Source organism: Pseudorca crassidens, chromosome 19 (genome assembly GCF_039906515.1).
Source record: "Pseudorca crassidens isolate mPseCra1 chromosome 19, mPseCra1.hap1, whole genome shotgun sequence".
NCBI classification, from domain to species: Eukaryota; Metazoa; Chordata; class Mammalia; order Artiodactyla; family Delphinidae; genus Pseudorca; species Pseudorca crassidens.
In genome coordinates, this window is record NC_090314.1 from 50,032,829 (window position 1) to 50,049,447 (window position 16,619).

The 16,619-nt window shown below is 47.0% G+C and overlaps 1 protein-coding gene and 2 non-coding genes across 7 annotated transcripts in view; 1 reads left to right on the top strand and 2 right to left on the bottom strand.

Annotated features, from left to right (window-relative positions):
* The window catches only part of ICAM2 (intercellular adhesion molecule 2), a 38,735-nt gene that overhangs the window by 16,586 nt on the left and 5,530 nt on the right, over positions 1 to 16,619 (bottom strand). The window contains exon 1 of one of the 5 annotated variants that reach the window (XM_067714129.1): positions 4,087 to 4,393. The exons of 1 other annotated variant lie outside the window; for it this stretch is intronic. In XM_067714129.1, the coding sequence (XP_067570230.1) occupies positions 4,087 to 4,093 (7 nt within the window). In that variant the 5' untranslated portion in view covers positions 4,094 to 4,393. Of the gene's footprint in view, positions 1 to 3,194; positions 3,434 to 4,086; positions 4,394 to 16,619 lie in introns of those variants that run through there. 3 more of the 5 variants (XM_067714124.1, XM_067714126.1, XM_067714127.1) reach the window with 3 other exon arrangements.
* Positions 5,256 to 5,327, bottom strand: TRNAE-UUC (transfer RNA glutamic acid (anticodon UUC)). Its single transcript has one exon. It is a non-coding gene; the product is annotated as a tRNA-Glu (tRNA).
* On the top strand, positions 12,390 to 12,462 carry TRNAD-GUC (transfer RNA aspartic acid (anticodon GUC)). Its single transcript has one exon. It is a non-coding gene; the product is annotated as a tRNA-Asp (tRNA).

A 16,619-nucleotide genomic window follows, 5' to 3' on the forward strand; every position in this document is an offset into this window, starting at 1 on the left:
GCACCTAATTTACAACAAAGGAGGCAAAACCATACAATGGAGAAAAGACAGCCTCTTCAATAAGTGGTGCTGGGAAAACTGGACAGCTACAGGTAAAAGAATGAAATTAGAACACTACTTAACACTCTACACAAAAATAAACTCCAAATGGATTAAAGACTTAAATGTAAGACCAGACACTGTAAAACTTTTAAAGGAAAACATAGGAAAGACACTCTTTGATATAAACCACTAGATCTTTTTTGACCCACCTCCTAGAGGAACAGAAATAAAAACAAAAATAAACAAATGGGACTTAATTAAACTTAAAAAGTTTTGCTTTTAAGCAAAAAGCAAAGGAAACCGTAAACAAGACAAAAAGACAACCCTCAGAATGGGAGAAAATATTTGCAAATGAAACAACAGACAAAGGATTAATCTCCAAAATATATAAACAGCTCATAGAGCTCAATATAAAAAGCACAAACAATCCAGTTAAAAAATGGGCAGAAGACCTAAATAGACATTTCACTAAGGAAGACATACAGATGGCCAAGAGGCACAGGAAAAGATGCTCTACATCACTAATTATTAGAGCAATGCAAATCAAAACTACAATGAGGTATCACCTCACGCCGATCAGAATGGCCATTATCAAAAAAGCTAGAAACAATAAATACTGGAAAGGGTGGGGTGAAAAGGGAACCCTCCTACACTGTTGGTGGGAATGTAAATTGATACAACCACTATGCAAAACAGTATGGAGGTTCCTTAAAAAACTTAAAATAGAACTATCATATGACCCAGCAATCCCACTGCTGGGTATATAACCTGAGAAAACCATAATTCGGAAAGAGACATGCACCACAGTGTTCATTGCAGCATTATTTACAATAGCCAGAACATGGAACCAACCTAGATGTCCATCAACAGATGAATGGATGAAGAAGACGTGGCACATATATACAATGGAATATTACTCAGCCATACAAAGAAACGAAATTGAGTTATTTGTAGTGAGGTGGATGGACCTAGAGTCTGTCATACAGAGTGAAGTAAGTCAGAAGGAGAAAAACAAGTACCGTATGGTAGTACATATATATGGAATCTAAAAAAATGGTACTGATGAACCTAGTTGCAGGGCAGGAATAAAGAGGTAGACATAGAGAATGGACTTGATGACATGGGGTGGGAGGGCGAAGCTGGGGTGAAGTGAGAGTAGCATCGACATATATACGCTACCGAATATAAAATAGTTGGCTGGTGGGAAGCAGCAGCATAGCACAAGGAGATCAGCTCGGTGCTCTGCGACCATCTGGAGGGGTGGGATAGGGAGGATGGGAGGGAGGCTCAAGAGGGAGGGGATATGGGGACATGTGTATGCATATGGCTGATTCACTTCGTTGTGCAACAGAAACTAACACGGTATTGTGAAGCAATTATACTCCAATAAAGGTCTATTAAAAAATAAAATAAAAAACAAAACAAATAAAACCAAACAAAAAACAGGCTCATAGATACAGAGAACAAATGGGTGGTTACCAGAGAGAAAGGGGTGGAGAGGGGTACAAAATAGGCGAATGGGATTAAGAGGTACAAAACTCCAGTTACAAAATGAGCCACAGGGATGTAACACACACTATAAGGAATATGGCCAATAATATTGTAATAACTCCATATGGGGACAGATGATTAACAGACTTACCGTGATTATTTCATAATGTATGCAAATGCCAAACCACTACGTAGAACACCTGAAGCTTACATAATATTGTACATTATACTTCAATTTAAAAAATTAAAATAATGTTATAATTCAAAAAAGAAGAAGCCTATACAAATTCATAGAACCAGGGCTTCCCTGGTGGCGCAGTGGTTGAGAGTCCGCCTGCCGATGCAGGGGACGCGGGTTCGTGCCCCGGTCCGGGACGATCCCACATGCCGCGGAGCGGCTGGGCCCGTGAGCCATGGCCGCTGAGCCTGCGCGTCCGGAGCCGGTGCTCCGCAACGGCAGAGGCCCCCCGTACCACAAAAAAAAAAAAAAAAAAAAAAAATCATAGAAACAAAGTAGAACTGTGGTTGCCAGGGCCTGGGGCCAGGGGGAAATGGTGAGTTGTTTGTTTAATGGGTATAGAGTTTCAGTTTTGCAAGATAAAAAGTTTTCGAGATTTGTTGCAAAACAGTGTAAATGTAACACAACCATCTTTAAAACAGTACATTTAAAACCAGTTAAATGGTGAATTTTATGTTATGTGTATTTTACCATAATTGAAAATTTTATTAATACAACATTATAAATCAACTATACTTCAATAAAGTTAAAATTAAAAAGACTATAAATCATTTATGTCAAGAAATATGAAACAAAGTAGACCAAATCTTAGAAAAAACAGAACTTACCTAACTTGATTTAAGAAGAAATAAGAAGCCTGAATGGTTCTACAGCTATTAAAGAAATTAAATCCATGCCACAGCTAGAGGAAGCCCGCACACCACAAAGTAGAGCCCGCGAGCCACAACGAAAGATCCCACGTGCCGCAACGCATGCCGCAACTAAGCCCGGATGCAGCCAAATAAATAAATAAATAAATATTTTTTAAAAAAAAGATGAAATCTTGCCATTTGTGACAACACGGATGGACCTTGGGGGCATTACGCTAAGTGAAATAAGTCAGATGGAAAAAGACAAATACCATATGATTTAATTCATATGTAGAATATTAAAAACAAACTAAAAACAAAATTAAATCCATAATTTGAAATCTTCCCACAAAGGAAATACCAAGTCTAGATAGTGTTCCAGAAGTTTAAGTAGAGATAATTCTAATTTTATAAAAACTCTTTCTGAGAATGCAAATCGCAGGAACACACTCTTAACTCTTTCTATGAGGCCAGTGTAACCTTAATACCAAAATGAGACAAGAATAGGATGAAAAAGGAAAATTAGAAGCCAGTCTCACTCATGAATATAAATGCAACAGTAAGAAAAATACAAACAAACCAAATCTAGCAGTATATTAAAAATACTAGACATCATGTCCAAGTTGGGCTTATCTCAGCTATGCAAAGGTAGTCTAACACAGAAGAGAAATCTACATATGTCATTTATTATTGTTGGTAACAGTAAACTTCGGTGCTCTATGTCACATTACTTCTGCCCTCCTCTGACATCCACTGTATTTACAGCACATAATTTCCTGCAAGCTTAGACTCACCTTATGCTCCAGTGTCTCACCTCAAGCTTATATCACGTTGCTTTTTGCGTTTTGCCTCAGGGTCTTCTTCAACGGCTTTAGGAGTCACTTATCTGCCTGCTAGTGTTTCCCAGAAGCATAGGAGAGTTAAGTTCTCTAAGATGAAACCCTTTCATCCCTAAGATGAAACAGGAGCTGGTGGATACATGCTCCAGTCTCCTTCTTTTGGGGAAGGCAATTCTGGGCAGCATCCTGTAGACTTATCAGAGGTCCCCACAGATTTGAACTTCCTTTGCCTACAGCTGCAACAGCAATTATGCATCGTTAATTGGCTTTTTCTCCTTCGCTCCCTGCTTCCTGGCATCACCTCTCAAATAATCTACCGGAACTGAAGTCCTTGTTCCAGGCTCTATTTTTGAAGGAGCCCAAACTAAAAACTTACATTAATAGATTTAAGAAGAAAAAAAACTATGATCATCTTAGTAGATCTAGAAAAAAAAATGATGATATTCAACATCTTTCATGATAAAAGCTCTTAGCAAACTAGAAGGAAACTTCCTGGATGGCCTGGGCCCATGTGGCCCATGGCAGGGAGGCAGCCCCATACCTCTAAGTTGGTTGTGTGGTTGACAGAGCAGGGGAGGGAAGAGAAAGGACAAAAACAGGAAGCAACCGCGAAAACCATAGGCCGACAATGGACTGAGAGAGACGCAGACGTGAGCTCCAGCAGGGACCGTCTGGCCGCAGGGAGCTCTGTGCGTCTCCAGCCCCTGGGCTTGAGGGAGGCCGGGGAGGGGTGGGGAGGCCCAGGGAGGGGAAAGGACAAGAACTCAAGTCTTGATTGACAGTCCATCCCAAGCCCTTTCCACTCTGCCACGAAGGAAACGAGGAGGAGCAAGGAATGCGAACTTACCTGTCATCTGCTAAAGGGCGTGGCTGCGATGGGGAAGGAGGGTGGCCAGGGGTCCAGCTTCCAGATGCCGCTTGTGGCAGGGCTGCCACCCGTTCAGCAAGTATAATGAGGCTTTGGCCCAAACTCCCCTCTCAGGAGTCACGTGCTTCCTGTCCCAGCTGTGACTCCAGACTAACCTCACTTTCAGTCCGTTACCTCTTGTTTTAAACTCTGTTAAAATATACACCCTGTAAAATTGACCATTTTAACCATCTTTAGTGTCCAGCTCTGTGGCATTAAGTCCACCCACACTGCTGTGCAGCTATCACCACCACCACCCCTCTCCAGAACCGCCGTCCCTCACCTTCATCCCGAACTGAAACCCCTCTCTTTTCAGCACTGACTCCCCCTCCCTCCAGCCCCTGGCAGCCACTGTTCTACTTTCTGTTTCTCAGCTGGACTGCTCTAGGGACCTCACACGAGTGGAATCACACTGTATTTGTCTTTTTGTGACTGGCTTATTTCACTGGGCATGATGTCCTCAAGGCTCATCCATGTCATAGCATGTGTTAGAATTTCCTTCCTGGGGGCTTCCCTGGTGGCGCAGTGGTTAAGAATCTGCCTGCCAGTGCAGGGGACACGGGTTCGAGCCCTGGTCCGGGAAGATCCCACATACCGCGGAGCAGCTAAGCCCATGCGCCACAACTACTGAGCTTGCGCTCTAGAGCCCGCGAGCCACAACTACTGACGCCTGTGTGCCTAGAGCCCGTGCTCTGCAACAAGAGAAGCCACTGCAATGAGAAGCCCGCACACCGCAACGAACAGTAGCCCCCGCTCATCGCAACTAGAGAAAGCCCGCGTGCAGCAACGAAGACCCAACGCAGCCAAAAATAAATAAATTTATGAAAAAAAAATTTCCTTCCTTTTTAAGGCTGAATAACACCACCTTGTACGAATACACTCCATTTTGTTTATCCATTTATCAGTCAACAGACATGTGGGATGCTTCCTCCTTTTGGCTCTTGTGAAAAATTCTGCTGTGATCATGGGTGTACAAACATGCCTTTGAGTCCCTGCTTTGAGGCGACTCAAACTCTCTGAGGCAAATATCCAGAATTGGAATTGCTGGATCATATGGTAGTTCTACGTTGAATTTTTTTTTTTTTTTCTTTTGGCTTGCAGGATCTTAGTTCCCCGACCAGGAATTGAACCTGGGCCACGGCAGTGAAAGTGCCAAGTCCTAACCACTGGACCACCAGGGAAGTCCCTCTCCAGTCTCTCTTCTGATGTGTGGTTTCTGCACTCCTGGGAGCCTTTGATGAATGAGACAGTTCCAGGATGAGTTGCCCTCTGAACCCCTGCAGGAAGCTTGTCAACATCACAGAGCTGGGTCTTCCTTGTATTTGACGTGCCCTGCCACCAAAAACATCTTCTTAACAACTAAGAACTATCGTGTTCTCAGATCTTTTCACATCGGCCACCTCGCCTAGCAATTTAAAAAACCTACCCTGGCAGAGTAGCTTTGTACCAATAGGCAAAAAGTATCAAAGCTGGGAGCAGAGGTGGGTGCTGGGCTCACCCACAAGCAGAGGTTTTGCTCCCACAGCTCCACCCCTCATAACTACCACTGAAACTTCCGGCTCAGCAAAAACACAAATTAGATCACGTCAGGGACCAACAGGACAGTCAAGGCCACGAAAGCTGAAGGTCTGCTGGCTTTGAAGCGACCCCTCTTGGTACGTTTGTGCCTTGATTTCTTCATAGAAGTTCTTTTGAAATATTCCTGTCATACTGCTGGTCAGACAAAGCCAACGTAGAACGCTGGGTGGGGACGTCACGGCAAGGCTTTGAGGGGCCCTTGTGACTTTACGGTTTGGATAGCATCTGTCGTAGACACAAATTAGGGTGCGTGTCTCATTCATCTTTTCCCCAGGAGTTATGTCTGGACTTATCTTTTTTTAAGGGGAAGCCCTCCTTTCTCTATTTTTGACAGGTTTTCTGGGGCACTTCTGTCTTCCCACTTTATCCCACCTTCCTGGTCAAATGATTTCCAAGGTTGGCATAATGGTACCCAACCTTCAGGTCTTCCCTTGATTTTGTTTTGTTTTTTTGTGGTACACGGGCCTCTCACTGTTGTGGCCTCTCCCGTTGCGGAGCACAGGCTCCGGATGCGCAGGCTCAGCGGCCATGGCTCACGGGCCCAGCCTCTCCGCGGCATGTGAGATCTTCCCGGACTGGGGCACGAACCCGTGTCCCCTGCATCGGCAGGCGGACTCTCAACCACTGCGCCACCAGGGAAGCCCCGACAACAGCATTTTAATTCTTAGTTGTTGAAAGCCAAACTGCAGAGCAATGAGGAAAATATGAATACAAATGTGTCCGCGGTTCACCGCAGACTGCCGCGCCTGGCGCACTGCTCCTTCACAATTCAGACTTTGGTTTTTTTTAATAAAGAAATGAATACATTTTATTAGAACTTGTTATAAATATTTTTTATTCTCAGAGCTGAAATGCTAAGCCATCATTTAAATTTTATCTCCATTTTTTAATTAGTTATCTATTCTATACATATTAGTGTATATATATATGTCAATCCCAATCTCAGACTTTGTTTCGTCAGAGATAGCATCTCGCTGCACTTGGGCACTCCTCGGTCCAGGGGAGTAAAGAGAGAACCGCCCGGAAAGAGATTGTGGGTGCTTGAGGCCACGTGGCAGGAGCCCCGACAGAGCCCCCCAGCAGCTCACTTGGCATCAGGTCCCATAACCACTAATCAGAGCTGGGTCTGTAATAACCTGGAGCGGTGGGTGGGGGGGAGGCCTGTGAGACCTCCCTGCTGGCTAAGCACATCCTGCCTTTGGAGATGGGGGCACAAAGAGCGAAAGGGCCCAGGAAGTGGGCTTGAGCCTGGACTCCCTGTGGATCTCACTGACCAGTCCCCTGTCCGAGGGCTCTAGACCCAGTAGTCACCATCACTATTTCTGACTCTCCTAAAATACAGGGCACCCAGTTAAATTAAAAATGTCAGATAAATAATTTTTAGTATGTCTCAAATACTGTGCATTGCAAGAGTTACATACTGCGTGTGTATAGACGTACATATGTATACGTATGTTTGTGTATATGTTGGTTTTTTAAGCTCTCCGGGTGATTCCAATGTGCACAGTGCTGAGAACCAGCAGTTAGGGTGGAAGAGCAGACAGCTGGGTGAGAACTCACAGGAACCTGGGGGCCGGCACGGAGGTGTGGACCGCTTTGGTGTTGGGGATGACAGGGGTTAGAGGGCAGAGGGCACAGAGGGCACACGAGGGGCAGTAGATACCTGCAAACCCCCGACACTCAGTGTGCGGGAGGGAAACACTGGGGGGGGGTCCATCTTCAGAAGGGAGGGTGTTGTCTTTCATGTTACAAACAGTGTTATACTCCCCCTGGACGCCGAAGCCTGATTGAAGCCGGGCTGTGAAGCCCCCGAAGCTCTTTCCACTAGGGCAGGGTTCCCATTCTGGACAGCAGAGCAGAACCACCTATGCAGCTTTTCGCAGTGCAGCTTCTGGGTCCACCCCAGAACCGTCCAACTGTAACCCCGTGTGCCCGCTTTAAAAGCTATACAGGAGGGAGGGAGACGCAAGAGGGAAGAGATATGGGAACATATGTATATGTATAACTGATATATATACTGATATACATATATATATTCACTTTGTTATAAAGCAGAAACTAATACACCATTGTAAAGCAATTATACCCCAATAAAGATATTAAAATAAATAAATAAATAAGAGGGAAAAAAAAAAGCTATACAGGGACGTCCCTGGTGGTCCAGTGGTTAAGACGCGGCGCTTCCAATGCAGGGGGTGTGGGTTCGATCCCTGGTCGGGAAACTGAGATCCCACATGCTGTGTGGTATAGCAAAAAAAAAAAAGGCTACAGACAGTTCTGTTGCATCATTTGGGCCAGTACCCCCTCCTCAACTCCCCTCTCCTCCTCTACCCATTTTGTGGCTTCTGAGCAAATCACTTTTCACGTCTGTTTATATCCTTCCCTTCTCTGCTAAGTTTCTGGTGCCTTCCCCTTTGAACCACCAAGAACAGGTACAATAAATGTTAATTAGACTTAAGCCAGTGGCTCGGTTTTATGAGAGACATGTTCCACAGCAAATGTTCTCAAACTTTAGCTTATATCAGCATCCCTGGAGGGCCCCAACCCCAGAGCTTTTCTCCGGGGTGAGGCTTGAGAATTTGCAGTCCTGACAAGTTCCCAGGTGATGCTGCTGGTTCTGGTCCTGGGACCACACTGTTTTTGTAAGAATGGAAAGGTGATCTCAATTTAAATAAAGTCAAGGTAATCACAACTACAAGTAGAAACTAGAGATTTGGAGGAGAAATGCTGGCCAGGGCCATGGAAGGCCAGTGCTTCCTAGAGCAGGCAGTAGGCTCACTGGCCTGTAGACTGAATGACGGAGATTGCGGGGTCAGTCTAGCAGAGTGGAGTTACAAGGAACCGTGCATGAATCTCTGCTCAGCCCATGCTGGCTGTGTGACCTTGGGCAAGTTGCTTAACTTCTCTGAGCTTCAGTTTGCTCACCTGTAAAATGGGGTCGTGCTTCTTATGTATGCATACTATGCATGGTAATTGAGTAGGCATTCAGCAGCAAGAGATTCAAGTCCAGGCCTTTGGGATCTCACAACCAAGCTCTAAGGCCCTCTCGCCCACCTCACAGCCCCCTTCAAAGGCTTTTATAATGATTCACAAAACATTGGGTCAGAGCCTGGCACAGTGAGCACTCAACCAAGATTGTGGTGGTTGTTACAGCTGGTGCCTGGACACGTACTTTTCTCTGTCCTTATAGGCTATGCTCAAGGACAGCCTAGTACGTGGCTTGACTACTGCATGGGTCTACAGAGTGTCAGATCCCAAGATCACCCCCATACAGGGAGGGGCCCGACATATGATGTTATGTTATACAGGTTACGTTTAGTCCTCGAGTGAGAAAAGTTTGTGAATATGTATTACTTAGAAACCTACTGGCTCATGAAGGACTTGAGTTGTTTATAAAGCCAGGCCCTCTGGTCTTCTTTTTGGAGCCCAGCCCCCTCTCATGGGGAGCCACCCTGCAGAGTGGGAAGGAGGAGCCAGTAGCCGTGGCAGGTGACCTGCTGAACCAAGATGCTGGGGTGCCAGGAGGAACAGTGACTGCACATGACGCCATCTAGTGCCCACAGTGAGCAAGTGTCCTGCCACCCAGTCTAAAATGTCCGACCATTAGGTCAGCTGTAGGTGATATTCCTCCACAATCACAGGGAGGTCTGAAATGAGCTGGGATCCTGAGAGAATATTTTTAAAGGGGGTGATCTATGTAGATGCAGCAAGTTTACCCATAAACATCAAACAGCCAAAGAGCTGAGGGAGGGCAAGCCTGAGAGGGTCTCTCATAGAAGGGAGAGAACCTTCTCTCTGGAAAGCATGGATGTCAGGGTAGCCAGCTGCCCTTTTCTTCCTTTAACCGTAACTACAAGAGGGAGAATAAACTGAGATGCTTTACTAGGAACTCAGATGGGAAACTGGACGCTTTCCTTAGGAAATATGCCAAAGACAGCTCCTTGGCTTGTTAGAGAGAGCAAAGGCAAAAATCCAAGAGACATACTCTTGTTTTTTTACTGTGAGGCTGTTTTCTTTTGGGGACTGAGTATTAGCTTAAGAAATATTTGAGTATAGTCAAAGATCACTTTTAAAAAATCAATTAGAGGGCTTCCCTGGTGGCGCAGTGGTTGAGAGTCTGCCTGCCCATGCAGGGGACACGGGTTCGTGCCCTGGTCCGGGAGGATCCCACATGCCGCGGAGCGGCTGCGCCCATGAGCCATAGCCGCTGAGCCTGCGCGTCCGGAGCCTGTGCTCTGCAACGGGAGAGGCCACAGCAGTGAGAGGCCCGTGTACCGGCAAAAAAAAAAAAAAAAGAAAGAAAAATCAATTAGAGCACAGGGAACTATATTCAATATTTTGTAATAACCTATTAGGGAAAACAATCTGATAAAGAATATATATATGTATATATACATAAATATGTATATATACAAATATATACATATATATATATAAAACTGAATCACTGTGATGTACACCTGAAACAAAAAAGATATTGTAATTCAACTATACTTCAATTAAAAATTTTTTAGTTAAAAAAATCAATTAGATATTACCAGGTGTTTATGGTTTTTAACCATTAGAGTATGTGTCCAGGGTCAGGGGTGACAGCCATGGGGTCTGGGCCCAGTGGCAGCAATGGGACCTTGTTGGGCTAGTTCAGGGGCTTGAACCTGGCCTCCCTTTCCCCCAGCTCTGGGTAAGCTCTGCAGCTGTAATGAGGCCACCCAGCCAGAGTCAGGTGCTGTCACAACAGAGAACCACCTCAGTTCCTCTTGTAAATAAAAGGGCTTCAGGCTTTGGTGAGGTCAAGGGCCCAGCAACCTCCTGGGGCTTCTGAGCCACTTCCCATAATGATCCAATCAGAACCGGAGGGTGAGTTAATCCACCCACGTGCAGAGTCCTGGGCCTCCTCAGGTATAAGCTGCTGGGTTCCCACCAGCTCCTGAACTTTCACCCATTTTCAGATCAGTGCTCCCCTTCCCTCAAAGTCTCCCCGTTAGCACCCTGAAACGTGTTTTACTGGAGAGAAATTTGCCCACATCCCTCACCCCTGCACAGACCCTTCCTTTGTTTTCTTGCCCTGACTGGAGCTGGGCCCCCTGTGAGGATGCCTCTTCCCCCATTCCTCGTATCTCGGGGCTGGGCGGGCATTGGGTACTGGCTGGCCCCACATGGCTTCAGTGTTCTGGAAGCAAGCCCTCCCTCATGTGCCAGTTCTGCATCTCAAGGCCATTTCCCCTACCTGGAGTTCATAGCCGTTCCTCCTACCTGGGGTTCATGGAGGACATTGGCTCTTCCTGTTTCCCCCTACCTCCCCCACCCCTGACTCCTGCTGTCACCTTGGGCAACCACTGTGTCTACCAGAAGGCCCACCTGAGCGCCAACATCTGCTCCATTCCTCAACTACAAGTCTTTACCTCCATCCTACCACCCACCCCTTCAGTCACATCTTACTTTGTCACCATGCAATACTGCTTCCCTCCATATTCTTCATCTCCAGAATCTTCTCCGACCGCATCCCTGTCTTCCTCCATCAGTCTGGACCCCAAGGCCAACCACTCTCCCATCCACGCCCCCAGTGTCCCCTCTTTGCTCCTGCTGTGCCCCTATGGTATCCCCCATCCCCAAACAGACAAGGTTTCCTCTGCAGGCTGCAGCTCTAGCCAAGGTTGCCTCCACCTACAGTTATGCATGAGTGAGATGTAGCTAAGGAGGGCAGATTTACCCAATGGAACCAGAGAGAGGCTTCAACTTGGAGACTCAGGGAAGGAGGGTGGAGGTTGGGAGTGACATGTGGGAACTGGATTTAACTAGAAGTTGGTTCATAGAACATTTGACCCTTCCTCCCTACCCCTGATGTAGAGGGGCAGACAGCAGTAGCCAATCCCGAGGTCAACGATCAGAAGATTCTTCTCCAAAGACACTTAAGAACCCCAGAGCAAAGACCTCTGCAAGCTGGCATTTAAGGGTTCCCATACGGTTACCTAAAAACAGAGCTCATCAGTTGACAAGGTCTACCCACCAACATGGGGCCTCAATCACTTTTTCATGGCCTCATTTTTAAGTGTGTGTAACCTATCAAGGATCACCAGACATTTAAGAAAATCTGCAACTTGGGAAAGATCAAGATAAACAAAAATGATCTCAAAGGATACAGAGATAATACAGGGAACTGAAAAACACACAAAAAAAGTCTACTTGTTTTACTCAAATACTAATTTCCCCGTAAGAAAGGGACAGGGATCAAGAACCCTTGGAGATTAAAAAAATGATTGCTGAGGGACTTCCCTGGTGGTTAAGAATCCACCTGCCAATGCAGGGGACACGGGTTCGAGCCCTGGTCGGGGAAGATCCCACATGCCGCAGAGCACCTAAGCCCGCACGCCACAACTACTGAGCCCGCATGCCACAACTACTGAGCCCGTGCTTTACAGCCCACGAGCCACAACTACTGAGCCTGCGTGCCACAACTACTGAAGCCCGTGTGCCTAGATCCCGTGCTCTGTAACGAGAAGCCACCGCAATGAGAAGCCCTTGCACTGCAACAGAGTAGCCCCCGCTTGCCGCAACTAGAGAAAGCCCACATGCAGCAACAAAGACCCAACGCAGCCAAAAATAAATAAATAAATAAATAAATAGATTAAAACTCTTATTAAAAAAAAAAAGATGGCTGAGGGATTTCCCTGGTGGTCCAGTGGTTAGGACTCGGTGCTGTCACTGCCGTGGCCCTGGGTTCAATCCCTGGTCGGGGAACGAAGATCCCGCAATCTGGGGGGATCGTTAAAAAAAAAAAAAAAAAGGATTGTTGAAACCAACAAAAGCATCACAGAAAACTTGGAAAATTTCCAAGAGGCACAAAAAACAACAAATGGAATATAAGAAATAAAAGATAAGTGACATGGAGGGTTAAACCCAGAGTCCCAACATTCTACTGTTAAAAGTTCCAGAAAATAAAAAGAGAAAACGGAGGGGAGATGACTGTTTAAAAAATACAGAAGCACGTTTTTCTTAGGGGAAGCACGCAAGCCTTTAGGTTAAAAGGGCTCCTCCCGTGCCCCGCACCCAGACTTCAGTGCAAACAAGCATCAGGAGACCATCGCAAAGGTTTCCATGGATCACACTCTGCTGACACGGCAGGGGGCGGGGGGTGGGTCCTGGGGGGTCCCTGACCGAGGCCTCGGCCTCATTCTTTCAAACCTGATGAGCCGGCACTCCGCCCCTGCTGCAGTAAGACAACTCACCCCGCCGTGGAACTGGATGACCAGCTACCTCTCAGTCCCCGGCACTGGCTTGTGGAAACCAGGATTTTTTAAAAAAGTATATCCAATATCATTCAAATTGGAATTTTAAAACTGATAGATATTCATTTTTAACAGGTGAAAGTCACACCACAGCATTAACGATGATCATCTTGTGAAACTTCTTTCTATAATAAGCATCACCGGGAGGTTAAAGAATGCAGAGGCCCTGGCTTGCTGAAGCAGGATAGGGCCTGGGCATGTGTATGTTTACCAAGTCCCTCAGACCATGGCTCTGATACCGTCAAAGTTTGAAAACCACCGGCTTCGCTAAAAACGTTTGAACAATTGAAAAACGGCACTGGGCTTTGTCAAGATCTGGTTACAGCAAATCCGACATAAGAGGGCTTCCTTTTCAGCCAACACTTTCTCCACTCTCTGCCTGCCCTCCCAGCCCCTGTGACAGCCACCAGCCACCTGGAGTGACACACCACGGCTCACAGGCTGCAAGGGGAAGAGCAGCTTTGCTAAGCAACAGCTGTGGTTTTATTGTGTTTTTCAGCATTGCGGTTTTATTGTGCTTTTCCTGTTTCTTCCTTCTGCAGCACGAGAGAAAGAAGGTGGGCTTCTGAGCCTCCCAGAACGGAAGTCAGACCTCAACTCCACACTTCGTGGGGCCGAGGGTAAGTTATCCACCTTCTGACCCTTTGTCCCCCCTTCGCTCCCCCTAAAATTGTTCTGGGTGCTGAGGAGAAGGCATCTCCTCTCCATCTTCACCCTCCACCCCCTCCCTTCCAACCTGGCCATCCCAGTCCCTGGGAAAAGATACCACAACAAACCCTGCAGCCTTGTGCCAAGGAAGGGCAGTGGGGGATGCGCTATTCCCTGCCCCACCCACCTCCCCTAGTTGCGTTCAGCCTACATCGCATCAGGTGTTGCCCCAGCACGGTAACCATCCAGGTAAGCCAGTCCAGGTAACCATCAGGGCCAAACATGTTATTTGTTGGTGGGGAAAGTCAGAGCAGCAGGTAGAGAATCCCTCTTCTCCGCGCCCTCGCGTCATCTGAGAGCACCAGCTTTCGATCCTGCTAAAGGCAGACAGTCCAGCATCGGCCTCACATTTCCTGGGCATATGTAGTGGCCTTTTCCCTGGACCTGTACCTACTGTCTGAGTCAGGAGGGCTCAGCTCAGCCGCGGTGATGAACCCAGACATTTCTGTGGCCGAGTGCAAGGGTTTCTTGTTTCGCTGATGAGAAGTCTGTTCTGAGTCAGGTGACTCTGATTCACGTGGCTTCCGTTTTGTGCCTCCACGATGGCCCATCACTGAGTCGAACGGAGAGCACTGGAATGTCGTGCTGGCTCTTAAATGGACCAGTGGCCGGAATTAGTCACATGTCCTAAGCTAACTTAAAGGGAGTCTGGGACTGCTGTCTTCCTGGGTATCCGGAAAGAGGAAAATAAGATCTGATGAAAATATAGCATTATTTCTGTCACTCCAAACACCCCTCCTTCTTTTCTTTTCTCTTTTTTTTTTTTAATTAAAGGCAAAAATTGGAGATAAGGGTATATTCCCTCTAGGAGAATATCCCGTTAGCATGTAAAAGGCCTCTGAATGGTATTACAGTGAAGAGGGAATCTATTTAATTCAGCATTTCCTGAACTTATTTGGTCATTGAGCCCTTTTTTTCTAAGTTTAATCTCCGTTGGAACTAGTATTCTAAGCTACAAACTTTGGGAAATTGTCCTCGATGCGTCAGCTGTGGCCCTTGGTTCTCTCACCTGGTACCAGCCACCTCTCAGTGCACCTCGTCTGGAGCAGGGGACGCCCCTGGAGAATCCTGGAAAATGGCTACCCCACCCCACCCCATCGTGAACAGTTCTTTCTGGGCGCCTCCCCTCCCCACTTCCTGTGATTCACATCCACTGTGCAGCCCTTTTCCAGGAACTCATAAGAGGGAGGGGTGGGCCTCAGGCACAGATGCTTATTTGGAAGGGACCCGAGTTCAACCTCTGACCCAAAGAAGAATTCCCCTCATCTGTTCAGGGTGAGGCCCTTCCCCTCTGTTGGATTCCTCCACTCGCTCACTTGCAATCCTCCTTTGGCCCTGCTGGGCGGCTCAAGCTGTTAGGCAGCCCTCTCTCCGGGAGCCGGGATCTGCTGTTGGGGACCCTGCTGCCCCTTTTCCAGCTCAGACTCCCTGGAGCAAGACAGCAAAGCCTGCTCATCACACGACAGACATCCGAGCGCCCACCAGCTGCCCCCACGTCTCTCTCGGCCAAACTCCTGTGTCTTCAAATGTCTGTGACAGGGACTTCCCTCTCGGTCCAGAGGTTAAGACTTTGCCTTCCAATGCAGGGGGTGCGGGTTCAATTCCTGGTAGGGGAACTAAGATCCCACATGCCTCGGGGCCAAAAAACGAAAACATTAAAAAAACAAAACAAAAAAAACCCAGAAGCAATACTCTTAACAAATTCAATAAAGGCTCGAAAAATGGTCCACGTCAAAAAAAATCTTTAAAAAAAAAAAGTCTGCAGCAGTTTCCAGGCCCCTCACCGCCTGCCCTCCACCCCCAGCCCCATCGTCAATGGCAAGGTCTGACGCATCTCCCATCACCTTTCTTTGGGCTCAGCATTCCGGTTTCCCGATATCTTCTGGACTCCTAATTGGGTCATGTATCGTCTTTCTAGCTTTGCGTTGCCTGCTAGCAAACTTGCTGAGCATACTTCTGTGGCTCTGAGGCGGGCTGGGCAGGGGAAGGTGGATTTGGAGAGGCTCAGGGAGGAGGGGGCAGGGAAGAGTACTTATTGGACTCACCTGCCAGCCCTCTCAGAGGCCAAGTTTATTTACACAGTTGCTCTCTTGCCCACCCTGCCCCTCCTGTTTCAGGAAACTTCCCCCGGGAACCCCTGCTGTCTTCCAACATGGTTTCCCAGGGGTTGCCACGGTCTCACCAGCCCTGCTCCTCTGCCCACAGTTCATTGGTCCAGACACGGGTTCATGACCTGATTTATGGCCTTGGCGAAGGGTCTAGGCAGCCTCTCACCAAAGTGAAGGATGTTAAATTTGTTTTGATGATATTAAGCCGCATGAGCTGTTTGTAAATTTTGGAGACTAATCCCTTGTCGGTCGCATCATTTGCAAGTATTTTCTCCCAATCTGTGGGTTGTCTTTTCGTTTTGTTTATGGTTTCCTTTGCTGTGCAAAAGCTTTTCAGTTTCATTAGGTCCCATCTGTTTATTTTTGTTTTTATCTAGTATCTCCCAGAGTAATGGACTGAAAAAGATCTTGCTGTGATTTATGTCAGGGAGTGTTCTGCCCATGTTTTCCTCTGTGAGTTTTACAGTATCTGGCCTTACATTTAGGTCTTCAATCCATTTTGAGCTTGTTTTTTGTGTATGGTGTTAAAGAATGCTCTCATTTCATTTCAATGTTCTTGATCTTGGGGAAATACTGGTCTGCAGGGAGAAGGGAATGCGGCCCACCAGCCACTGGGGCACAGACGCCCCAGTGCAGTGCCCAGCCCTGAGGGAAGGGCAAGCAGGCTGGGCTGTGACGTTGGCTGTTACGGTCTCGTGAAGCTAAGGCATGGGTCCAGCACACACGAGAGAGATGGGACAAACATAGAAAGACAGTCAGATAGGTGCATTCACTGATGGAATACAGTTGGGTA